The 25,917-nt window shown below is 47.6% G+C and overlaps 1 protein-coding gene across 50 annotated transcripts; it reads right to left on the bottom strand.

Annotated features, from left to right (window-relative positions):
* Positions 1-19: 19 nt before the first annotated feature.
* LOC147344766 (radial spoke head 10 homolog B) lies at positions 20-24,964 on the bottom strand. Of its 50 annotated transcripts, XM_086373906.1 has the most exons (21): positions 24,740-24,910; positions 23,059-23,411; positions 21,207-21,418; positions 20,796-20,871; positions 19,482-19,550; positions 17,538-17,711; positions 17,244-17,329; positions 16,521-16,641; positions 15,079-15,255; positions 13,931-14,090; positions 13,157-13,233; positions 9,650-9,839; positions 8,179-8,293; positions 6,918-6,997; positions 6,669-6,817; positions 6,056-6,163; positions 4,987-5,130; positions 4,284-4,409; positions 2,829-2,922; positions 1,389-1,587; positions 20-414 (listed from the first exon to the last, which is right to left on the bottom strand). In XM_086373906.1, the coding sequence occupies exons 5-21, from the start codon at positions 19,545-19,547 to the stop codon at positions 246-248; spliced, it is 2,235 nt and encodes a 744-aa protein (XP_086230032.1). In that variant the 5' UTR covers positions 19,548-19,550; positions 20,796-20,871; positions 21,207-21,418; positions 23,059-23,411; positions 24,740-24,910; the 3' UTR covers positions 20-245. The 50 variants fall into 50 exon arrangements, with proteins under 50 accessions (XP_086230032.1, XP_086229992.1, XP_086229995.1 ...); XM_086373866.1 differs by lacking the exon at positions 21,207-21,418 and having other exon boundaries at positions 1,389-1,599; positions 13,157-13,278; positions 15,079-15,270; positions 24,592-24,964; XM_086373869.1 differs by lacking the exon at positions 21,207-21,418 and having other exon boundaries at positions 13,157-13,278; positions 15,079-15,270; positions 24,592-24,964.
* Positions 24,965-25,917: the final 953 nt, after the last annotated feature.

Below are 25,917 nucleotides of genomic sequence, written 5' to 3'. Positions count from 1 at the left end.
GGTTTGATCAGATTCTAAGTTTAATCACCAGTGCTATATTTAATTCAGAAAAAAGAAACATAATGAATACACGCTCATTCAATACCCCCATGTGTGTATTTCATTCAGCTCAGCTGTCAGAACGCATTTCGGTGATCCAACCACATAGAAACCCTAAACCCAGCGGGCTCAAACCCCAGTCTTCAAGAAGTGTCCTCCTTTCACACCTGCCTGTTCTTGTGGCTCGTTTACAAACAGAGTGACGTCTACTTTTTCTTTTTCTTGCTGGTGATGGATTTGCTGGACACCACTGTGTCCTCTTTCGGGGGGCTCGGTGTGAAACTCGAGGAGGGGGCGTCCACCGGTTCCTTGATCACGGTGATGTCCACCTCGTAGTCTTGTCTTTTGGCCTCTTCCTCTCTCAAGCTGTTTAGCCTAACAAGAAGCAAACACAAGAAAGTATCATTTTGTTCTTTGAAATTTCGAAACCAGGTTTTCTGCTGTCGTGTGGTGTAAAGTAGTCCATTCCTGGATCTCAACAGTGTTTGTCATCACTTTGCCTGAAATAAAAAGTCATGCCGTCGACATCTCGTCAGTTCAGACTTCGCACACATCTTAGGTGACTTGTGAAGCGCTTGTCCGCAGCAACTTGGCTAGTACGCAACCCTTTTAAAGTCCTGCTGTAGCGGATAGTTCTTAAGTCTAACACTCTCCTCCACAGGCCAGTGGGCTCGTGATGCCCTTCACAGGTGAGCATCCGCACTGGAAACTGACCTGTGTGTGGGGCTGAGCCTGGACACTGCGGCCATGCCTGCACGCTCACCACGCCCCAATCACTGTTCTGTTTCAGAAACATGCGCTACCTCAGTCCTCACAGCGGTCCTACGAGGGGTCACCCCCACCTCCACAGGGGCAGAAATAGGCACTCGGGGACAGACTTTCCCCAAGGCCACCCCGGTGTAATAAGTGGTGGGGCTGGGATGTGGCCCGGGGCGGTCTGGGTCTGTGTCACGCTGTGTCCCTGTGGATGCCTGGGGCCAAGGGCGGCGTCGCTCCCTTAGGACAGAACAGGTTCCCAGCCCCACACGAGGGCATGCCGCGCTTTGGAAGTTGTAGACTCGTGAGTGTGTGTGTGTGTGTGTGTGTGTTTTGTTTTTTAATTTATTTGCTTGCACCACGTCTTCGTTGTGGCAAGTGGGATCTAGTTCCCTGACCAAGGATCGAACCCAGGCCCCCTGCGTTGGGAGCGAGAGGCTTAGCCACTGGACCACCAGGAAAGTCCCTGACATCGTAGCCTTTTAATCAAAGTGTTTGGTCTTGAAGCTCAGCGTTGCCACAGAGGACAGGAAAGAAAGATGACCGAGAACCCAGGAGGGAGGGAGGGAGTCAAGAGGTGTTTATCAAGTTACCTTGCTTCCAGCTCCTCGTTTTCCATCTTCCTCTGAAGGGCCATTGCTTCATTATGCAGCCTGTTTTCCTTTACCTTCTCCTTGAGGGTTTCTTCATGTTTATGTGCTTGGAAGAGAGTGTTCACAAAAAAGACGTACATATTACTGATCCATATGTTGAATTTTTCCTTTTGTTCATCCTTGTGTTTTTCTTTTTTCCCTGCAAGAAAGGCTGATTGAAATGAGCATTGATACAGTCTTGAGTAACGTTGGGAGTGTGTGTTCCCGTTCCCAGTTCTGTCACTGCCTGTGGTGGGCTGAGTGTCCTCGTCCCCCATAAGGGTGACGCTGTGCTCCTCATGGGCTTGTGGGTGTTAAGGGAATGCAAAATGCTTCAGGGACCCCCACCCCAGAACAAGGATGGCATCAGCTGACCCCAGCTATGATGGTCAACACTTCCTTCAGGCCTCCTGGTACCTATATTTTTTTCTAAAATAGCTTAACTATTTCGGTTTTCTAAAATTAAAATCTTAGAAAACTTACAACATTCCCATATTTTCAGAGAAAGGGAAAAAAACCCCTTGGCTTTTGACTACATTGTCTTTAAAGGCAGTTTTAAGAAAAAACTTTAAAGGATTTTAGGATTGAGTAAGAAGGTAGGTAAAATTACTGACTTGATAAGGAATATAGCTTCACGTCTACTAAGGCAGCACCCACCCACTCTGGAATGTGTTTAAAATAGTTGATTCCAGGAGGATAATGCTTTGGATAGTTCTGTAATATCAGTAAGACTGGGGATCTGTCAAGACGGCATTTGTTTTTTGATTGTGTCCATTGCTTGGGCTCTTTGACGGTGGGGATGGAAGAGGAGTAAGGGCGCAGGTCCTGTGGCAACGCAGGGCTCTGTGACCAGACCAGCCTCCCCCGCAGGAGCCACTGTGAAGGGCCCAGAGCGGAAGACATGGGGAGAGCCTTGATGCCAGTGCCAGAGTTTGAGGGCGAAGGGACACAGCCACAAAGACTGGCACAGCAGTGTTCACAGCGGCATTCTTTATGACAGCCAAAACTGGGAACCACCCGAGTGTCCGTCAGCTGAAGAGTAGGTAAAAATGGGGTAGAGCCGCACAACGGAATACTACTCAGCCATACAGAGGAACAGAATACTAATACGTGCTACCACGTGAATGAATCCCAAGGCAACCGTGAGTGAAAGAGGCAGGCGTAAAAGACGGATGATTCCGTTTATATGAGGTGTCCAGAAAAGGCAAATCCACGGAGAGAGCAAGCCACGGGCACCAGGCGGCCCCCAGGCCCCCAGTGCTCCAGGCGTCTCACGCACACCTACCGCCACCCCGAGGCCAGCTCCCCGCGGTGCTGACATGGCTGTACCTTTTTATAACCGTGATGTCATTTACAAGCAACAGCTTGCTAGTACCAAGGTTCTAGAATTAAAATACTCACCACTTTGAGATAAAAGGAAGGTCAGCCCTTTTCCTGCAGATTTAAAATTCACTTTGGAAGTTTTTCCGTCACTTACAGATTTCTTGATTTTAGGCTTTTACATAAAAAAAAATAATAATAAAATTTAAAAAAGAAATCATAAAGCAAAATATGACTTCTGCATCATTATAGACTAACACTAATTTTCTATGTTGTAAATAATCAGAAAAGTATTCATGAGGCTGACATCCTTGTGCTAGTTTGACTTTTTAACCTGCATATTTGCCCTATTAAGGAAATGAAGAACAGAGCTACTGTATCCACTGGCAGGCTCCTCCCCCAGGAAACCAAAGATTGGACACCACCCTGGTCTGTTGGGAGAATGTTTATTAACCATCTCTCAGTGGCTGTAATTACCTCACACACGCTGTATACATGCACATCTCTGCCTCCAGTAGATCTCGCCCACAAACCCCAAACTGTCTCCAGCTGCCCGTTGCTGTCACCACTTGTACGTCTCCTCAGGCACCTTAAGTTAGCATGTGTCCAAACCCAGCTCCTTAGGTTTCCTCCCCAAAGCTCCTCTCCCCGTCGAACCCTGGTCCTCCCCTTCATGATAAACAGCAGCTCTGTCCTTTCAGTTCTTCAGGCCAAAAGAAATCTTAGAATCCTCCCTGCCTTCTCTTTCTCTCTCAAATTCCGCAGCACTCAAAAAACACCGGCAGATAATCCCAAGCACTTCCTCACGGGTCTGTCATCAGCTCAGTGGCTGGGAGCCGACTGACTGCCCTGCTCGCGGGCCTCCGTCTCTCTCCAGCCAGGTGCCCCTGGCTGGGCGCTGCCTCCCCCGGTGCATCTTCCTGGGCCGCCCCGACGTGGCTGCACCTGCTGCCTCGCTTCCCGCCCAGCCACACAGATGCACTCCCGCCTCAGGGCCTCCACGCAGGACAGACTCCCTCCGCTGACCGCCGGCTGCACTCAGGGGTCACTTCCTCCCAAGACCCTCCCTCCGCCCACCCTGTCACTCAGCCTCCACCGCTGCCCCACTTCTCGTCACATCCCTGGTGCCTCCGAGTATGAAGCAGCAGAGCAGTGCAGTAGCGGGCGCACACCCTGGAGCGGAACTGCCCCAGCGCCGCTGCTTAGCAGCTCTGTGACACTGGGCGAGCCACCCTGCCTCTCTGTGCCCTAGCCCCTCTCTCGAGCTGATGGCAGCACCCACCGGGCGTCTGGGCATTAGATGAGCAGGACCCTGGCAAGTGCGTGGCACCGGCTGAGCACCCCACAGGCGTCCCCTCTTCCTGTCCCTGTGTTACGACGTCCCTCTCTTCCCCAGAAGGTAAAGCCCATGAGAGGACAGGCTTCCTGCTCCTGCCAGATCCCTGGCCCCAGAGGCGCCCTCACCGCACAGCCAGTGCGTGCCCACGGCCGATACTGCAGCCTTGGCTGTCTTCCCGGTTGCCTGTCAATACACACCTCTGACTTCCTTATCTTGCTGATGTCGACCAGGACTCCCAACTTGCTCGAAGATGACTTGGTGCTGCTGAACTGAATGTCGGACTCCTGGCTTGCTACTGCGCTTGGACTCCTGTTCTGGGTGTTCTGACCAATGACAGACACACAAGAGGGCTTCTGGTTTCCATGGAGATGCACAGGCCTTTAATGCAGTATAACTGACTCACGATAAACGACACCTAAAGTGTGCCGTGACAGTAAGTACGGACGTGTCCGCACCTGTGAACCCATTGCCCCAGATGCTGTAAGCCTCGGGCTCCAGCCAGTGCTCCCTGCCCCCGAGGGTGTCGGCAGGCACTCTGACGCTTGTGACGGAGCTCCTCTAGCGTGGCTAGGAGTCTGCTTCCTGGGCCAAGACCAGGAAATACATTTCCCCTAACTTACAAAATAAATAACATAAGTGACCTTTCCCGGTGGTCCAGTGGCTAAGACTCTGAGCTCACAATATAGGAGACCTGGGTTCGATCCCTGACTGGGGAACTAGATCCCACATGCTGCAACAGCCAAATAAATAAATACATTAAAAAAAATAAATAAATACTTTAAGACTTCACTAGTTCTTTCCTGAAGGGTTACAAAAGCCCAAGATAGTTCTGATGACAGTTTAACCATTCCAGAATAAAGCCCTTCCTTACTCTGTCGATTCTAAGATACTATCTGTTACCTGAGCTGTCACTGGGTAAGTGCTTCCAGCTTTGTTAACAGACAGGTCATCATTTGGGAAATCTGAACAGAATTTAGTTGGTGGCTCAGGAACACAGATGAGGGCGAAGCTTAATAGAGCTTCAAAGAATTCCAAGAAAACCAGCTGAAATGTAAGGAAATATAAAAGGGTCAATCCTCACACAACTCGAGGTGGGCCAGAGGCTCTTACGAGTGTTTGTCTCTATTCTCCAGGAAATGCCACCTTGTTCAACACTCGGATGCCACGGGAGCACACCGGTTTGCAGTAAAAACTACAGCCTTTAAGAGACCTATGAGGATGTATGTTCTCTCCTTAGGTCTTGAAGTCACTTTTCTATTTGATGGGAACATGTTACTGTATATTCACTCATTGAGGACTGTCACTATAAGAAGTATTTCCTCTTTTCCTGAACAACGAGAGAAGTGGCTCCAGTGACAGCTGACATTGGAATGGCTAAGAGACACTGAGACTGCGTGACCGTGTTCTGCATGGAAGAAGCACATGAGTTGGTGAGGGGTAGACTGGGAAAGGAAGACTGTTGTGGTTTGAACTGCGACTCCTTGGAAAAGGGGTTGGGAGTCCTAAGCCCCAGTATCCTCATATTTACAGATAATTGAGCTAAACTGAGGCCGCTAGGGTAGGCCCCAGTTCAATATGGCAGCCGTCCTCATAAGAAGAGGGAGACTGTGGCCCCAAGACAGGCACACAGAGAGAAGACAACCACGACGGGCCAAGGAGAGGGGCCTGTAGGGGACCCTTTGCCACAGCCCGCAGCAGGAACCAGGCCCACCAGCATCTTTCTGATGCCAGCCTTCAGAACTACAGGCAAGAAATGGCTTACATAAGCCAAAAAAAAAAAAAAAAAGTTGGGGAAGGGGTGTACCGAGTACAAATGTTCGGAGGCAGGAGTCTGGTGGGTGTGACCAGGTGGTCAGACCTGGACTCAGAGAGGTGGCTGTGCTGGAGACAGAATTTTGGTCGTTGGAACCCAAGGCAGAACAAACAGCCTGAGTTGGATCTGGGCCGTTCGTGACACCTCTTTACAAACCTCAAGTTCAAAGTTACTGTCGATTCCATCATACATGGAAGGATTATCCTCTGCTATGACCTCCACAAACTTGGTTGCTGTCAATTCTTTATTTATCATCTTAAAGCTCTGTAAAAGAAACAGCGAATCAAACCATAATGGCTGCTGACTACAAACAGCTATATATATATGTACTTTTAAAAATGTCACAGTCCTGCTGAAAACGAGGACGAGGGGAAAATGCGTGTAGGCAGGGCCCTCCCTCCACACCGACCCTTCCCTCCAGACTCTGTCCTAAGAACCCAGAAAGCTGGGTTCATGTCCCCAGGCATGAAGAGTTAGGAGAACTCCTCCGCTGGAAACCTGAACATCCTGGAGAAGAGGTCTATGGACAGTGGGCTGAGGGGGTGTCGGGGGAGCTGGGGCGGTTTCCCGGCTCGCTTCCTGGACCGGTACCGCTCATGCACAGAGTTTCCCATCAGCCTTCGCATGCCACAGTCCTACCTGTGGGTGGACAGCCCAGGTGCACCACTCCCTTGTTCCTTGCACAACACAGCTAGACTACTTTGCCTTTCCTAAATTAAAATCAAAAACGGCTACAAACAGAAAGCCACGATGCACCGTGCGCGGTTACCCTCAGCATCCAGAGGAAGTGTCTCGTGCTCATGGTGAGCTCGTGCGGAGGGGCCGCGTTCGGTCTGCAGTGCGCCGTGTAGATCTCCCAGCACTTGTCCACGTAAGTCATTGAATAGAGGGTCCGCTGGGCCTCACAGAATAAATGGCCTGAAGAGGGAGTGGAAACACCGACACTCAAAACGATGGTTACAGAACTCGACGCTGGAAACACTTAAGGTCCATATAATCCTACGGGCTCTGTATTTACCTTTTACACGGCAGGCATTGGGGCGGATGTTCTCATTCATCAGTTTTTTAAAGCACAGAAAGAGCGACGGGCTTCGGTCTCTGCGGTTAAAAGGAAACCATCATCACTCCTCCGTCCAGGAGATGGAACTTAATCCCCGGCTCTTGGAGGGCCGAGTGACCTCGTAACTGGCTTCTCTAACAAGCAGACCGAGCACAGAAAGGGGAGAGCAGTAAGTCTGCACTAGAGAAACCTGGCTGACAGCACTGAGTCACGTGCTCACAGGTAACATCGCCAATGATGAGACAGACTGATGTCACGTACCCCTGATATGACAGTATTCTTCCCCCAAACCCATAACCTCAGGGTGATGACAGAAAAACATCAGCAAAGCAAAATCGAGGGACATTTCACAAAATAACTGATCGATATTCTTCCAAAGTGTCAAGGTCATAAAAGACAAAAAAAAAAAAACTATCACAGTTGTAGGGGACTAAAGAGCTAAGTCAAAGGAAAACACCCTCATGCTGGGAAAGACTAAAGACAAGGAAAGGGGGCGGCAGAGGAGGAGATGGTTGGAGAGCATCACCGATTCAATGGACATGAATTTGAGCAAACTCCGGGAGATAGTGGAGGACAGGGAAGCCTGGCGTGCTGCCGTCCATGGGGTCACAAAGAGCTGGACATAACTTGGTGGCTGAACAACAACAAGAAAGGAGATATAACAACAAACACAAGGTGGGATCCTGCATTCGGTCTTGGAACAGACAAGTGAAAACCTCAGGAATTCAGTTAATCAAACGGTAGCGATGTTAATTTCTTCATTTTAAGAAGTGCACCGTGATTCTGTAAGACCTAATCATTTGGGGAAGCAGGATGCAGAGTATAAACCAATTGTCTGTGTTAACTTGGCCACACTCTTCAAAGTCCAAAATTATTTCAAAATCAAAGGTTTTTATAAAAAAAAAAAAGGATAAGTATCAAATTTGCTCTGAGAAAGACAGGAAATTCTAAGGAAGAGTTGGTGGTGACTATTTCTGAGTAAAACACTTGAGGGCTATTTGCAAAACTGACACGTGACCTGCATCGGAAGGGTTTTCACAATTTTTAATTTTGTTTCTCATGGTCTGGGTGACTGGTGTTTGTAAGAAATTTTTGTTTCTTATACGTCAAGAGTACGAAAAATAATCATGAATATCAGAGAAAAGAGAACAATATTGTGACAACCGTGACGGTTCGCTCAACCCTCATCCTATCACAGGGGCCCAGAAGGAGAACTTACTGGTATTCTTTGTGATGAATGTGGTAAGCCAGCTGCAGGAGGTAATTCAAAAATGTCCTCAAAAGTAAAGTTGTAAATGGAGAGTGAATTTCTTCCACTGGTATGTCGTTATTGGCTAAAATAAGAAAATTGGAGAGGATGTGATGGCTGAGAGGGTAAAGAATCCACCTGCCCACGCAGGAGACACAGGAGATGTGCATTCAATCCCTGAGTCAGGAAGATCCCCTGCAGGAGGAAACGGCAACCCGCTGCAGTATTCTTGCCTGGAGAATCCCATGGACAGAGGAGCCTGGTGGGCTACGTGATTAACGCTGCTAATTTTTACTGGGTTTGAAGTATGCTTCAAAAACTAAAATTTGCAGTTGATACACACACAAAGAACAGCAAGTGAGCAAGCGCCATTGGTAAGCGCTGCCCATACATTTGCCTGATGTACATGTATTAGTCGCTCAAATGTGTCTGACTCTCTGTGATCCCATGGACTGTTGCCCTGCAGGCTCCTCTGTCTATGGGATTTCCCAGGCAGGAATACTCGAATGGGTTGCCATTTCCTCCTCCAGGGGATCTTCCTGACCGAGGGATCAAACCCAGGTGTCCCATATTGCAGGCAGATTCTTGACCATCTGAGCCACCAGGGTTGATATTAGCTATATCAAGTAGGTAATTTGAGACCTTCGAACCTGCCTCCCACAGTTCAGCTGTAGGGAGTAAAACCTTCAAAACTGTTAATTTTACTGCACAAAATTTTTAGCCTGAAATCAAGCCCAACCTAAAATTACCTAAAGCCTTTTCTAGGCTATTCCAAGCCCTCCCTGATCTTCTCTGCTTCTGACCTTACAATTTGGTGTTTTTTGTTTTTTTTTTTTAATAAAAACTATAGCTCAGAGGACATATGCATATGTATAGGACAGCATACTCTGTCACAGAGATATTTAATTATGAGTCACTGAGGGAGGCTCGGTGGGTTTTCGAGGAAACGGTCCAGGGATTGGTGGGTACTGACGTGGTAAAGGGCATTACCGTGTATGTCCTGTATGCTACCTCTATAGCTAGCATGTTCTGTAAAGAGCCAGATGGTAAATATTTTAGGCTTTCTGGGCCAGAGTCTGTGCCATAACCACTCAGGTCCGATTTTGCAGGGTAAGAGCAACCACAGACAAGACATCAACAAGTGAACATGGCTATGTTCCAATAAAACTTAATTTACAAGAACACCCAGTAGGCTGGATTTTGCCCATGGACTCACTTTGCTGACCCTGCTATGGATGGTCTTCAACTACTGCTGTTATTTTACTAGATTCTCTCTTCAGTTGCATTTTAAGTACCTTGGGGACAAGCCCACATGTTGCTTTCTGGAACACCTCTCCAGACATGTGCCTTCCTTGCTCCCTCAACATTTCCTAACTGGTTTCAAGGTGCTGAGATATTATACGACCCTATAAACCAGACAGGAAGGACCTGGAATACTCACCACCGAGCACCCTGTCCATATCAGCAAGGGTTATGTTATGGTGATGCAACTTGCAGTCTTTGAGAAACCTCCAGAAGTGAAGTTTTGTCATCAGAAAGGTGTTATCCAGGGAGCGGTCACAGCCCAGGCTGCTATAAAAGTTGTAGATTCTTCTTAATTCCGTAATGTTTCTTAAGATAGCGTATTCTACCTGAAAAGAGAAAACCACGCAAATCTCCAACCGACCTGATAAGAACGAAGGTAAAAGAAAACTTGCTTTCTAAATTAAATGAGGTCACACATGCAGTAGCAGTCACCTCCTACCACTCACTGTAAGAGCTCAGGGGATGTTACAGTCTCCCTAACCATTCCGAATGAGAATGGGAAGACATGCTGTCATCTCGACAGTGGAATTACTTCCCTACAGCTCTGTCCTACTCTACCCTGTTTCATGCCATCTCTACGGCAGCAACAAAAGTCTCTCGTCTACAGATCAATGGCTCAGTGGTGAAGAATCCGCCTGTCAATGCAAGAGACGTGGGCTCGATCCCTGCCGGGGTCCAGCCCCGGTGGATCCAGGGAATCCGAAGCGGGGACGGCGTCGGCGAGGATCAGGAAACAACTGCTTAATTAAACGTTAATTAAGGATATAAAGAGTAATAGAATAAGGACAGCTCAGTGAGGAAATTCAGTGGAGAAAAGAGGCTGAATAATTCAGCCAGAAGGTAAGAGAAAGAACGACATGGTGAGACCAAGTTTCGGTGAACAAGGCCCGCACTTTATTTTCCAAAGTAGTTTTTATACCTTAAGTTATGCATAGAGGATAATGGGGAAAGGGGTAGAGTCAGGCAGCAAGCCAGGCTTTCTTCCTGCAAACTTATCATATGCAAAAGTTTAGGTGATTTGCATCATCTTCTGGCCCGGAGGCCTTTTTCTCTAAAGGTGATTATTCTAAAGTCAGGCGCCAGCCTCCAAAAAGCATTAGATAAAGTTGCATTCCTACAGAGCAAAGGTGTGGTGGGCTATAACAAGAAAAAGAATTAACTCAAGGGTCCCAGGTTACAAACATTAAAGCTACTACTTACACCAAATATATTAATCAATACACTGCCAGGGACACAGCAGGTAAGGGATATGGAGACTTAGCAGCAAACATTGGCCCAACAAGTGAAAATCCCTTCACCAATACAATTTCTAATCAATCTTTTAACTGCTCAAAGGAATCTGTATTTAGACAGTTTAGAACATCTCATGCCTCTCACAGTTTGGAGGCTCTGAGCAATTACATGTGGCCAGAAAAACCTATTCAGGCAGGCTAGAGGACTTCCAAGGGAGTTTGTAGGTTGAAACACTGTCACACCCAGGAATTATTAACTGGAGCTGTAAGCTAACTCTTTTTTCAGAGAGGTAGTGGGGGACAGCCCCCCATAAAGTCAGAGGTGTAGGTGAAAGCACAAAGCAGAAAGTAGGCAGACTCTGGTTTTGGGGGTAGATTGCTCGAGAATTTCCAGGGAGACTCCTGAGGCTTGATCCCGCCTTTGCGTATGCCAAGCCTCCTTCCTCATGACCTTTGCCAGGGGCGGAGCTCGCTCCCCGCAGATCCCTGGGTCAGGAAGATGCCCCTGGAGGACGAAATGGCCGCCCACTCCAGTATTCTTGCCTGGAGAATCCCATGGACAAAGGAGCCTGGCGGGCTACAGTCCATGGGGTCACAAAGAGACGGATACAACGGAGCAACTGAGTGTGTACAAACACACACACACACACACACAGCAATATCCCTTGTAGACACAGGCACAGAAATCCTCAACAAAATAACAGCAAGCCAGGGACTCCCCTAGTGGTCCAGTGTTAGGACTCCGTATTTTTACTGCCAAGGACAGGGGTTCGATCCCTGGTTGGGGAACCAAGATCCCGCAAGTCACGTGGCCAAAAATATAAAGACTTTCTTTAATTAGCAAACTGAAGGTAGAAATATATAAAAAAGAATAATACATCAGCACCAAGTGGGGTTTATCCTGCAATGGCTAGGCTGGTTCAACGTGTGAGAACTCAATCAGTGTAATTCATCCTACCACATAATCACACCAATGCATCTGGCAGAAACTGTTAATACCCCTTCATGATAAATACCCTCGGCAAATTAGGAATAGAAAGGAACTCCTTAACCTGAACAGCAGCAGACAGAAAAGCATACAACTAACATGCCACACAACGCTGAAAGCCTGAGATAGGCGACAGTCACATCCACTGCTTTACTCGCACCTGCTCTGTCCCCATTCACCATCTATCATTTTCCCCAGGCCCTCAGTGGCCTTATGCTGCCCCTAGACTCCTCAGACCCACAGAACTGCAGCTTACACAGAATCCTGTTTCCCCAAACCTTGTGTCCCATGCGTCACCCTCCGAAATTAAAAAAAAAAAAAAATCAGAAAATGTGATGAATAGAATTTGGGGTCCCTATGGAGACAGGGAAGTCCCAGCTGGGCGGCTCCATCAGGCATGTGTCACTCTCAGCATCAACTCCTGCCTTTGAAAATTCAACTCAATTGGATAAACAAGTGGAGTTGGCCCTATTGAAAACACTGCTCTAGAGGACACGGAATTTTCTTCAGGAAGCTTAAAGTCTAGTCGAGATCACAAGACACATATACAGTAAGGAAGTCTCCTTACAGAACAGAGCCAGGGAGGGACAAGAGACGGAGTCAAGGACAAAGAGGCCTGGAGGGCCGGTGCCTGAACTGAGCTCTGGAAAATTGAAGAGTGGGTCGGACTTCACAGTCCACAATCCTCAGATGTAAACAGCTGGTTGGGATTAGACACATGCTCACGAAATGAGGTCCAGCTCCACAAAATTTTTTCTCTAAATATTTCAACATTGTGAATAATTTCTAAGGGTCTGAAGTTCTTTTGAATGCCAGCAGCCTATGACAACACACAGCAGAACGAATGTCTTCCAGAGTGAGGTGACCACAGCCTTGGCCTTCAGACCAAGCCAGCAGGGCAGGGGTTGACTGACCCTTGGGAAAAAAGTGAAAGTCAAAGTGGTAGTCACTCAGTTGTGTCCAACTCTTTGTGACTCTGTGGATTGTAGCCCACCAGGCTCCTCTGTCCACGGGATTCTCCAGGCAAGAATACTGGACCAGGCTGCCACTATCCATCTGTAGGGGATCTTCCCAACCCTGGGATCGAACCCACGTCTCCTGCATTGCAGGCAGACTCTTTACCATCTGAGCCACCCGGGAAGCTCTGGGTAATTCACTGGGTCCTTCCATCCGAACTTCCTTTTTCTCAGGAAGCCGGCTCACTCACTTGGGATCCTGGAAAATTAAGATATTTAATTATATCTTAAGATATAAGAGGATATTTAAATAAAAGAGGATATTTAAGCCAAGTGACTCCCAGTTGTATAAAAGATACTTGATACAGAACAGCAGTCATCAACAGTATCTTCCCAAGACTATGGAGAGTCTGCTAAGATTTAAGCCCCCAAAATATATACATATTTCTAACAAAGAAGGTTTTTACCTGCTTCTTTTCTTCTGACTGGTCTCTCTCAGGGTACATTTTCAGCAATAAACTCAGATCCAGCTCGAGGCTTGAGCCTAACAAGGAATTACTTTCATTGCCATCAAGCTTTCTCATGATTTCTAGCAAATGAAGGCAAATACAGGGGATTAATTGTGAAAAGCAACACTGAAATGTTTCAAACGTTATGTCAAAATGATTTTCTGCAAAAGTGTGACACAAGAGTATTCAAAAACCTATAAGAAGGCAGTTGTGGGGACTTCCCCGGTAGTCCAGCGGCTAAGACTCTACACTCCCAATGCAGGGGGCTGGGGTTTGACCCCTGGTCAGGGATTTCAGTCCCATATGTCCCAATTTAACAAAAGATCCTGTATTTGTAACTAAGCCCCTCACAACCAAATAAATAAATCTTTTACATATATATATACATATATATATATATATATATTTTTTTTTTTTTTTAAAGACAACAGTTGCTCACAGGAAACTTGTGTTTTCTTCTGAAATAATAGGTACATGTTTTGATATCAGTGATAAAGAATCTGCCTGCAATGCAAAACACCAGGGTTTGAACCCTGGTTCGGGAAGATCCCCTGGAGAAGGGAATGGCAACCCACTCCAGTGTTCTGGCCTGGAGAATGCCATGGACAGAGGAGCCTGGCAGGCTACAGCCCACGGGCTCACGAACAGTCGGACACGAGTGAGCGAGCAACACTTTAAGTCTGACGCAGCGTTACTCATCAGCCTCCTCCAGCGGGAAGCGGACACTCCTACCGGCGCTGGCGGAGGGCCTGCACCACTGGCACCCGAAGGCACACTCTGAAGTCAAGTCCGGGTAGCTCATCACTTCCCCTTCCAGGTTTGGAAACGCCGCCATGTGGTCCTTGGAAAACGGGCCATCATACACACGCCCGTTCTTGAAGGTTAATCGGCCCTGCAGAGAGAAAGACAGATGTTTGCAGCTTAGGGAAAGATTTTTAGAAACCATTGGTAAATTTACATCAATATCTTTTCAATAGGAGGCTTTCATTTGTTAAGATCTGCACTTAGTTCACACACAGTCAGGCTCATAGAGTCTCAGGTCACCGTGTAGATCCTCTATCCAACTCCCATTTTCCTCTCCTCTCTCTGTATATCCCCCACCGTCTCTCCATAACCCTGAGCACCCCTAGGTCACAGAATGTGGCTTATTAAATAATGACCAGCAGAGGTGCCTATCACAGAATGGGGACTAATCTTGATATTTGTCGAACCCAGGCCAATAGTTAGTCTGACTCAGAGGTGGGCAAATGACCCAATCCAGCTCAGTAAAGCTAAAGACATGTGTGGAAAATTTCTGCGAAAGGAGTTTCTTCTCTCCTACTTAGTGGGGTATGTAGGCGAGAAGCCTGGAACCACAACAGCCATCTTGCAGTCATGAGGGAGGAATAATAATGCAGCATAATAATGAAGCTGACATGGTAGGTGAGACATGGATGGATGGAAGAGAAAGATTTAAGTTAGATTTTCTGTTACTTGCAACCAAAACCACCCTAACATACACCACAAATTAAATAAACTCTAAATATACAGGAAATTGATGATATGTTAGAAATTACTCTGGTGGCGCAGATGGTAAAGAATCTGCCTGCAATGCAGAAGACCCAGGTTCAATCCCTGGGTTGGGAAGATGCCCTGGAGAAAGGAATGGCAACCCACTCCAGTATTCTTGCCTGGAGAATTCCATGGACAGAGGAGTCTGGTGGCCTACAGTCCATGGGATCACAAAGAGTTGGACATGACTGAGTAACTAACACACCACACAATCATCTTAACAAATCGGTAAGTTAGCCTACACAAAATGGCTAATACAGTTTCCTAGGTAGAGAAAGTCATGCCTTTACATAACCTGTAAGATGCAACCTTCACAGGTCTGTACTTACCATGCCATGTTTTTTATTGGAGACCCACTCTCCCTCATACATGGCTCCACTGGCATAGTAGAACTTTCCGTGGCCGTGGCGGTATCCGTTCACAAACTCTCCTACGTATTCATTTCTCAAAGGATACTGGGAGTAGGGGATTCTCTTTAGAAACCATGTGTGTGTGCCAAGGCCGTTCTGAAAAGAATCAAACTTCCATGAGAAATACTCAAAACAGTTCCTCTTTTTACCTGAATCTATTTAAATAAGGTATGAATCAAATACAGGGACTCATTTGAAGGGGCAAAAAGCATGGGCATTGGAGTCACACAGACTCAGTCGTCACAGGACTCATGGGACTGATGAATTTACCAGTCAAAGAACCTAATTTGTGTGCGAGACCTTTAGAGCAAACTAGATGCTGACAAAACAGCACGTTTTAAAAGGCTGATCTAACCATAGAGAGAATGGAATAATAATGCCGTCAGCAACATGGATGGACCTAGAGACGACAGGGCCTGGACTGAAGTCAGAAAGAAAAAGACAAACACTGTATGATATAGATCATACGTGCGATCTACAATACAACACAGATGCCTGTATGTACAAAACAGACTCACGGGACAGACCTGTGGTTGCCAAGGGGAAGAAGGGGTAGGGGAGGGAAAGACTGGGAGTTTGGGATTCGCGGATGCAAACCATCACATACAGAATGAACAGACAATAACTTTCCACTGTAGTTAGTGTACAGGGAACTATATTCGGTAATCAGTGATAAACCATGATGGAAAAGAATATGAAAAAGAATATATATAACTGAATATATATATATAGAGATAGATAACTGAATCACCATGCTATCCAGCAGAAATTAACACAAAACTGTCAATCAACTATACTTCAGTAATTTTTTTAAAAAAAAAGGCTGATTTAGGGACTTCCCTGGCAGTCCAGTTGTTGAGACTCTGCACTTCCACTGCAGGGAGTATGGGTTCAATCCCTGCTCAGCGAACTAAGATCCCATATGCCATGTGGCACAGCCAAATGATAGAAAAAGGAAAAGAAGATTGAAAAATTTTAAAAGGCTGATTTAGCCGAGTAATCATCACGGGAGTTTCTAAATTTAACACTGCCTGAATTTCAGATTGCCACACAATACCCAACAAACAATTCCCGGACTGAGAGTCCGCAGAGCATCTGCCGCTGGGTTGCTGCCTCTGCTGTTACACGGTCGCTCAATTGTGTTTGACCTTTGCGACCTCATGGACTGTAGCCCACCAGGCTCCTCTGTCTGTGGGAATTCCCAGGCAAGAATACTGGAGTCGGTTGTCATTTCCTTCTCCAGGTTATCTTCCTGGCCCAGGGATCGAACTCACGTCTCCTGCATTGCAGGCGGACTCCTCACCGCTGAGCCACCAGGGAAGCCCTGCCTCTGGGTATGTTCCGCTAAGACCGGCTGGTACCTGGACCCCGTGCTTCCACTGACCGGTGTACTCCTCGTTAGTCGTCAGCCACCTCATCCTACCTTCCCCGTGGCGCACGTTGTTCTCCCACTGACCCTCGTATATGTTCCCGGACTTGTAACTAGGACCACAGACCAAACAATTAAAACCAGTTATCTCACGTTCCTTTACCTTAAGGACTTTATCTTAAACTTTCTCCCTAAACGCCTTTGAAGAAATCCAGCCCTTGTGCCCATATAGTCTTCCCTGTATTTAAATTCAGTCAACAGGCATGAGGTTTGCAAAAGCGATTCTCCCAGGGGTGGGGGTTGTGGAGGGTGGGTGGGGGGAGAATAGATCACTGTATAAAATCTTTTGATCATTTAATTATCTGACAAAGTGGATAAGAATAGCGCTTTTAAAAAAAAATCTTTTAAAAACAATTCCCTATACTATTATGGTTAATATTTTGGTTAATATTAAAATTTAAATATTTAATTAAAATAATTAAAACCAAAATATTGGTTAACATTTTGCCCCAGATATTTTATTTCTTTGCCCAAAATATTTTGGTTCCATCAGCTGAGTCTAAATATTCCACCCTGCTTATACAGCAAATGTATTCTCTGTAAGTTCTACACCTTATCTTTAAATAGCCTCAGGGAAAAGCTATCTGGGGCCACAAATGCTTTTTGCTAGCACCTGAAACATGGCAGGGGAGGGGAGGAGACCACAGATACCTACCATCTTATCCCCCAGCCCTTTCTGATGTTATGTATCCAATCTCCTTCATACCAAGAGGTGCCCTCTTGATTATAATAAATGGAGCCCTAGAACAAGGAATACCATTAAAAAAAAAAAATCAAACCTCATAAAACTGGTTTTTTAAAAAGGTAAAGATAGAAACGTATGATTTTATGGCATCTAAAGGATGTGGAAGATGTCATCCTTACGACATCTTCGGTAAGACATAAAGTCGGGCTCATGCTTCCGGTTTGTGAGTGAGGACGTGGTCACGTGTGTGGCTGCCTCGCCCACCTTTCCGTGTCTTTTGCCGTGGCACCAGTGGCCGATGTAGGACACGGGCTGCGTGCTGCACTTGAACATGCCGAATCCGTGCCTCATGCCGCCGACCACTTCTCCTTCATAGGTGCTGCCATCTGGCCACGTGAAGATGCCGTGGTTCATGGGGATGTTCTTCACAAAGTCGCCCTGTGGCAACACGGCCATCAGAAAGAAGCAAGCGGGGAGATCCCTCACCTGGACACACAGAGACCACGCCAGCCTTTCCTCCCAAGGCAACGGCTGAGTACCCCCCGAGCCCCCAGCCCCCTCCTCCCATCCCCGCACAGCCCAGCCTCCCTCACCGGGTCCTGGCATGGAGCAGAAACCCAGGCGGAATGAATGACCGGGAAGGCTGTGAGCTGACAGAGCTGCAGGAAGCCAGCAGGGGACACGGTGCAGGGGCGCCTCCCAAGCCTGGCCTTGGCAACCCTGGACTCTGCAACCCGCCTCAAGGGAGGCTAATTCACTGCTTCCCAGGAGTTGCTGACCATTAGCCAGGCTCAGTGATGGCCGGTGGAAACTCCAACACTCTGCAGACACATCAGCTGACCGCCTGCCCCGGGGGCGCCTTCCAGATAATCCCCTGTGGTCGGAGCCCTGGAGGGGTGCACAGCACAGGGTCCTGCACACCTCAGCCCGGAGGCTTCGGGTTCCTCTCCAGGAACGTGAGCCTCTGGAGGTGAGATCCCACCAGACGTCCCAGGAGGCCAGGGACCTTCCTGAGGACGCGTCTGGGGAAGCAGGAACCCTGCCCGTAAACCCTCCTGACTGGGCTGGTGTGTGTGTTGGAGGGGGCAATGTCTACAGAAATCAGCCCCACCTGACCTTCCAGAGATGATAAATGAACCAGAGGCCAGGCCAGGTGGCAGGGTTTGGGGGAAGAGATGCGTTCCTGGGAAAGCCTGGCCTGAAATGGCAGTTGGCACCCAATCCTCTGGCCGCCCTGGACCTCAGGTGCTCTCTTCCCTCCATGATGGTGATGGGGGACGCCCTCCCCTCGCTCTGCCCAGCCCCGTCTCCCACTGCCCAGGCCACTCAGCTGCCAACCTGGCCCAGACGTGCCTGTTTCCCTCCCCTGGCTGTTTGAATATGTGCATCATGCCCTCCATTTTAAATACTTTCATTACGACTTATAAACACCATTGCATTAGCAGCTCTGCAACTGTGATTTTCAGAGCAGCGTTTCAGGCCCACTCACACTGTGTAGACAAGGATCTAAAAATACATATTCCCCTCAGCCCAGCAAGATGGGATATGTGAAACTTATATCATGGAACATAAGTAGCCAGTAAAAATCGATGGATCTCAGTCAATGGATGTGATCTGATCTCTAGAAAAATATAGGGGCAGAAGAGAGGGTATAATGAACTATCTCTGGGACTTCCCTGGTGGCCTAATGGCTAAGACTGTGAGTTCCGAATGCAGGGGGCCGAGGTGCGATCCCTGGTCAGGGAACTAGATCCCAAAGGCCGCAACTAAGATCCAGCACAGCCAAATAAATAAATAAAAAGTAAGTAAATAAAGTACCTCTGTTTATAAAAGGTGGGAGAGGCTGAAGAATATCTCCGAACAAATATACAGACAAAACTAGAAACTGGCGACAGTTTACAGAGGGGCCCCTAACGTAACGACTTACTTGTCACCTCCGTTCTTTGGGTCTGTGGATTTTTTTAACCCATGTGCTGAGCAATTTTTATGAAACTATCTTTTTTTTTCCCTTTTGGCTGCATCATGCAGTAGGCCAGATCTTAGTTCCCCAACAAGGGATCGAACCCAGGTCCCCTGCAGTGGAAGTGCAGAGTCCTAACCACTGGACCGCCCAGTGGTTAGGAGACCCTGATACTAGCTAGGAGCCTGTGGTAACCTACCATTAAATTACATAGTTAGCTTAGAACTGCAACATATTATACGCTTTACCTCGTATTTCAATCCATCAGCCCAGATGTAAGTCCCCTGTCCGTGCATGAGTCCTTCGGAGAACATGCCCTTCAAAACAGAACAACAAAGCCTTAGGCCCAATCTTGATTTCATACAACTGCCACCCAGGGATTCAGCTCTTAAAAGGGAACCGTGTTCCACAAAATGCTGGTCCAGCTGGGAGCTGGTACCACACTGGCGTCCATCTGGTTCTAAAAAGGTTTGGAGTCCAGAAAAACTCAGGTCCCTAAAACTGACACCAGGCAGTGCTAAGCAGTTGTTAAACTGAGCTCTGAATTCAGCCTTCCTCTCCTAACTAAGCTGTTGGAAAACTACCACTCAAACTCATATGCTTTGGGTTTTGCATTTCAAACTTTAAAGTTTTTTTTTTTTAATTATTTAGACCAGATGTCCTCAGTTGCTCAGTCGTGTCCAACGCTTTGCAACTCCATGGACTATAGCCTGCCAGGCTCCTCTGCCCTTGGAATTTTCCAGGCAAGAATACTGGAGTGGGTCACTGTTCCCTTCTCCAGGGGATCTTCCCAATCCAGGGATTGAACCCAGGTCTCCTGCATTGCAAGCGGATTCTTTACCAGCTGAGCCACCAGGGAAGAATACTGGAGTGGATAGCCTATCCCTTCTCCAGTGGATCTTCCTGACCCAGGAATGGAACCAGGGTCTCCTGCATTGCAAGCAGATTCTTTACCAACTGAGCTATCAGGGAAGCCCAACATTATTGAAATTTACACTAAAAAATAGTAAATATTTTTTCTTAAATGGTAAATTTAATGTACATTTTACCACAAACTTTTAACTTATGAAAAGCATACATCAATACAGCAATGTAGTCCTAAGTAAAAAAAAAGGTTCAAGGTGTTATCTACAAAATCAATATGCCCATGTAAAAATACTGATTCATCCATTCAGGAAATAAAAAGGACAGAGAAAACTGAAAAAATTTATGGCAAAAGGATGTTGGGATTTTAATTTTACTCTTTGTTATTTACTTTAGTGACCTTAATGTTGTTTGTACAATAAATAAAAATCAGGAAAAGGAAAAAATATCTAAAACTGGGAAAAGGAAAAAAAAAATCTAAAATGATTATTTCAATTGTACTGAGTCATGTTTTTGCCTTAAAATATATACTTGGAGTTCACAATAAAATCGGCATTAAGTATTTCCAATTCCTTCTGGAATTGGAATCAGAGGGCGTTTCTTTTTTTTTTTTTCCCAGAGGGCGTTTCTGAAGACGCAAATCTAAGATGATCACCCCACACTGTCTGCCTTGCCCAGTCCCAAAACGTGTAACTCACCTGGTAGGTACAGCCTCCTTGGAAGATGGCAAACCCTTCTCCCTCATACAGCCCACGGACTTTTTCCCCTTCATAGCTGCAGTGAAATAAAGCTCAAGGCAGTGAATCATGTGAGGAAACCCCAGTGACTGGGGGTTAAAACAAAAAAGGAGTATCAGTGAAGACGTGCAAACGATATCTCACGTTCCCCCAACAAGCATCACACCCACGCCCCCAGGACCACTGTGTGCCTGCCCTTTCTAAGTACTGGGGCTTGGGCTGTGAACAAGTTCCTACCCTCAGAAGTTTATGGTCCAAAGAGGAGAGACAGACAATCAAAAGGAAACAAATGAATAAGATAATTCCAGACCACATTTAATTTTTGTGAAAGAAATGATCGGGGAATGTGACCCTGAATGAGGAGGAGGTTACCTGGTAACAAAGAACCTTGAGAAGAGGATCCCTGGGAGGAGGGAACTGCAGGTGCAAAGGCTCTGAGGCAGGAATGAGCCCGCCGTCTCAAGTTCAGCTGCATGGCTGGACCACACCGAGGAGGGGAGTGATGGGAGGGAGACCAGGGGAGGCAGAAGCTGGGTGGGCAGGCAGGTGGGCTGAGATAAAGACTTGCCATCAAGTACAAAGCTCTAGAAGCAATCATGAGAAGGTTTTCAGAACTGGGTTGGACAGGACCAGATTTACATCTTAAAAAGATCACTCTGGCTGCTTCAGAGAACAGACTGGGGGGGAGAGTGAGCTGCCGGGAGGGACCAGTGGGCGGCGAGAGAGATGAAAGCGTTGGGAATATTCCGGACAGTTTTCCATCTGGGGTGTGAAAACATTCTGGAAACGGACAGTGGGGATGGCTGCATAACGTGGAGAGTGTACTTAATGCCTCTGATTTACACGTAAAAGGATTTAAAATAAGTATATTTCACTATGATAATTTTAAAGCTTTTTTTTTTTAAGATATATTCTGGATGTAAAGCCAATAGGGCTTGCTGACGTGCTGGCTTTGGGCAAGGAAGGTGCCAAGAACAGTGCCCAGATTTTTAGTTCCGAACTGATAACATGTGACTTTATCACCTTGCTCACCTCCAGGCTCTGAGGCAACTGAGGTGGAAAACAAATGGCCCTGTGACAGCCATGACCACAGTGGGCGTATTCCAAGAATCCAGAGTAGAATAAATATTAGAAAACCTATGATGAGGACATTAGTTCTACGACTTCAGGCCTGGATGTAGGGAAATGGTGATGCCCTAAGAGAAACAGGGACCAAGGGATGAACCCACAGCTGGGAGAGAAACAGCAGCATCCAGAGAAACCTTCCAAGGTGTGAATTCTCATTTATTTCCCCCCATTAAGAACCTGAGGCTCAGAAAGGTTCGGCAGTGGGGCTGGCATCCTAGAGCTAAGACTCAAATCCTGACTGTGGTTATTTCAAGTCCTGCAGTCTTTGCTTTGGGATGCAAGATCAGTGGACGATGTCCAGTAGGGCATTAAAAACTTGAACCAAAAACTCACGGAGACAGAACAATGCTAAAGGCATAGATGTTTACAGTCATCTAGGGAGATGGACGGAGAAGGCAATGGCTCCCCACTCCAGTACTCTTGCCTGGAAAATCCCATGGACAGAGGAGCCTGGTACACTGTAGTCCATGGGGTCGCTAAGAGTCGGACACAACTGACTTCACTTTCACTTTTCACTTTCATGCATTGGAGAAGGAAACGGCAACCCACTCCAGTGTTCTTGCCTGGAGAATCCCAGGGACGGGAGAGCCTGGTGGGCTGCCGTCTATGGCGTCGCACAGAATTGGACCCAACTGAAGCAACTTAGCAGCAGCAGCAGCGGTAGGGAGATGGAAGGAAGGAAGGGAGGGAAGTCGCTCAGTCGTGTCCGACTCTTAGCGACTCCATGGACTGTGGCCCACCAGGCTCCTCCGTCCATGGGATTTTCCAGGCAAGAGGACTGGAGTGGGGTGCAAAGTAAAGCTATAATAAGAGATCATCCACAGACAGAAAACAGACAGCATGGAAGTCGGAGTCAAGGGAATGTGGAAGAGGCAGCTCATTAAATCGCCTTTCAAGAAAAAAGCAAAGTCAAGACTTCCCTGGTGGTCCAGTGGCTAAGACTACGTATGGGCTCCCAGTGCAGGGGGCCTGGGTTCAGTCCCTGGTCAGGGAACTGGACCCCACTTGCCGCAACTAAGATCCCACATGCTGCAACAAAGACCCCACACAGCCAAATAAGTACATGAAGAAACATTTAAAAGAAAGAAAAAATCACCTTTCTACTATGAGTTTGGTCAGAACGGGCTCTTCATACTGGGTGGTATCTTCATTCGGCAGACTCTCGCTTTTGACCTCTCTCTTGACTCCCGGGTCCTTGGGCTGCACGTCCAGTGCTGGCGCGGCACTCGGCGACGCGTCTTGCCTAGGGGCATTGCCATCTTGTTTGGCAAACTCTGGATAATCGGAGGGAGACGAGGGAGAACGGACAGACTTGTCCCCCTTTTTATCTGCTTTTTTCTTTTCTTTCACCATGGCCTTTAGAAGACCTAAGGTTCACTTTATTTAGATAAGTATCCAATGACTCCTTCAGTTGAAAGCTGTGCGTTTCAAGGACTTGGGGAGTTTTATCTGAAAAATAAAAATTATGTCTCTGAATACTTGAGGGTTTCACTCACAGTTACAATTTTAGTCTTTTTAAAAAGTTATTTATATTTATGGATTTGGCTGAGCCGGGTCTTAGTTGTAGCATTATGGGATCCAGTTCCCCGACTAGGGATGGAGCCTGAGCCCCTGGCATTGGGAGCAGAGTCCTCGTCACTGGACCACGAGGAAAGTCCCTACAATTTTAGTTGTACAACCCCAATGTCATTATCATTCTCTTCCTACAGCCTGAAAAACTAATTACAAGGATCAAGTAGCACCAGGTTATAAAAAGCAATTTCAATATTACATTGTCCTAAGATTTTTAAAATTGGAACCACCATCTATCATTTCTTTTCAAATAGTGTTCCAGTAAGAAAGACAACCCTTTGTGGGAAAAAATATCAACCTAACCTCTAAAATCTTACCTACCACCAGTTCATACTGTAAAAGCCCACCTCTGTACGTCCCCCTGGCAAAGTGCTCAGGAGCTGAACCCAGGCTCCTGCACCGTCCCCTTCCCAACCGTCCTTCTGCTTCAGATGTCAAACAGAAAAAACAGTAACTTGTCTGCTTATAAGGATTAAATAAGACGATTCACAAAATCAATTATTCTGTCACTTTCCTATTTTCAAACTTGCAGCCATCGGCTACCTACTCCCTGGGACAGCATGACAATAGATTGAGGCCTCCTATGTCAGACAAGAAACCTTGTGTTAATCATTTGCCCAAGGTCCCAGAGCTGAGGGCCAGGGCTCCAAAGCCATAGTATTCGTGGCCCCCCAAAATTGGCCCCACTGAAGACATCCCAGGACATCAAGCAGGAGGCAGAGGTGAGTCCCGAAAGGCAAGCCAAGACCCCTCTTCCTGTGCCTGAGGGGAGCAGTGGCTGCCGCAGGCCCTCTGCCTGCCTGGCACTCTCTGGCCACCTGATTTCCGCTCACTGCCCCCAACCCCCCAGGCTCTGCTCTCACCAACATGGTCCTGCTCCCCTCTTCCTTCAAAATCCCATCACCCTTTCCAGCCCTGCACCCCCACCTCAGGAATGTCAGCGAAGCAAGACGCTGAGGCTTCTAAACTCGTCTTTACTACAGGCTTTCCGCTCCCCCATCACCGAAGTCTGAACTACTAATAAAGCAAACTTCCTTTCTCGTGGCCTGTTTCTTACCAACTTTTGTGTATCTTCTGCTCTCCCTGAGTTGAGGCTGTATTACGGACCGTTTACTTTCCTTAGCACGAGAGGGGCTCGCATTCTCTGGGCCCAGGCTCCCAGCTCGGTCCTGTCCCTTCCTCCGCCCTCCCCGCCCACCGCTCACCCGCTCGCGTCCCCGGAGGCCGAGGAAAAGCCGAACCTGGCCGTCACGCCAGCCCTGACGCAAAGAGGGCCGCACGACTGGGACCCCAGGACCCCCGGAGGCAACCACCTCGGTGGAGACCCAGAGAGGATCCGGCCGGGACGGAGGCAGCACGGCGTCCAGACCCGGACGGTCTCCAGGCAACCATGGGCCCCGCCCCGCCCCGACCTTAAAGGGGCCGCAGCACGTGCTTTGCCCTTCAGAGCAGGTAGCAATATGGAACCCAACTGACCTGTGTTTTCCCTCCTCTGCTAATTGCCCTGCGGCCTCTCTCAGCCTGTATCTTCGCCTTGCTACTGCTAAGTCACTTCAGTCGTGTCCGACTCTGTGCGACCCCATAGACAGCAGCCCACCAGGCTCCCCCGTCCCTGGGATTCTCCAGGCAAGAATACTGGAGTGGGTTGCCATTTCCTTCTGCAATGCATGAAAGTGAAAAGTGAAAGTATCTTTGCTTTAACACAAGACTAACTCAGGAACTCAGGTGTTACTTTTTCATTACTGCCATAAACAAGTTACCCCAAACTTACTGGCTTAAAGCAACACAGATTTATCATCTCACAGTTTCGGGAGGCGTCCAAAAGGAACAGGTTTCTTTGGCAGCTCCGGGGAGGATCTTCAGGTTTCTAGAGGTCACCTTCCTCTATCTTCGAAATCAGCATCATTTATCTCTCTGGCACAGCTGGGGAAAGTTCTCCATTTTTCAGAAGACATGAGCTAGACTGGGCCACAGAACCAACCCAGGGCACGCCGCCCCCATCCCACCACCCTTACACCTGCAGAGCCCCTTTGCCCACCTACAGCAAGTATTCAGGGGTTCTGGGATTAGTACAGGGGGCCTCTGGGGAAGGCCTCCCTTCCTCTCGAACCCCAATTTGCAGAGTTCTTGCAAATATTAAATGAGATCTTTCAGGTCCACCAGCATAGCAGTTACATGAGTGACAATAATTATTACTTGACTGTCTCCTCACACCTAAGGACTCCTAAGTCTGTAAATGAAGGAAGCCCACTGGGCAGAAAGGTGGAGAGCAGGGTTAGGGTGGAAGGTCCACACTGGATATCGTCCACCAACCGTCATTTGGACCCTGCAGAGGGCATGCTTACTTCCATTTCGGGCAGAGTTCAAACAGGACGAGATTCTA

Source organism: Bos grunniens, chromosome 25 (genome assembly GCF_055505025.1).
Source record: "Bos grunniens cultivar Pamir isolate PY7600 chromosome 25, Bosgru_T2T1.0, whole genome shotgun sequence".
NCBI lineage: Eukaryota > Metazoa > Chordata > Mammalia > Artiodactyla > Bovidae > Bos > Bos grunniens.
This window is presented reverse-complemented; position numbering and strand designations above follow the sequence as displayed.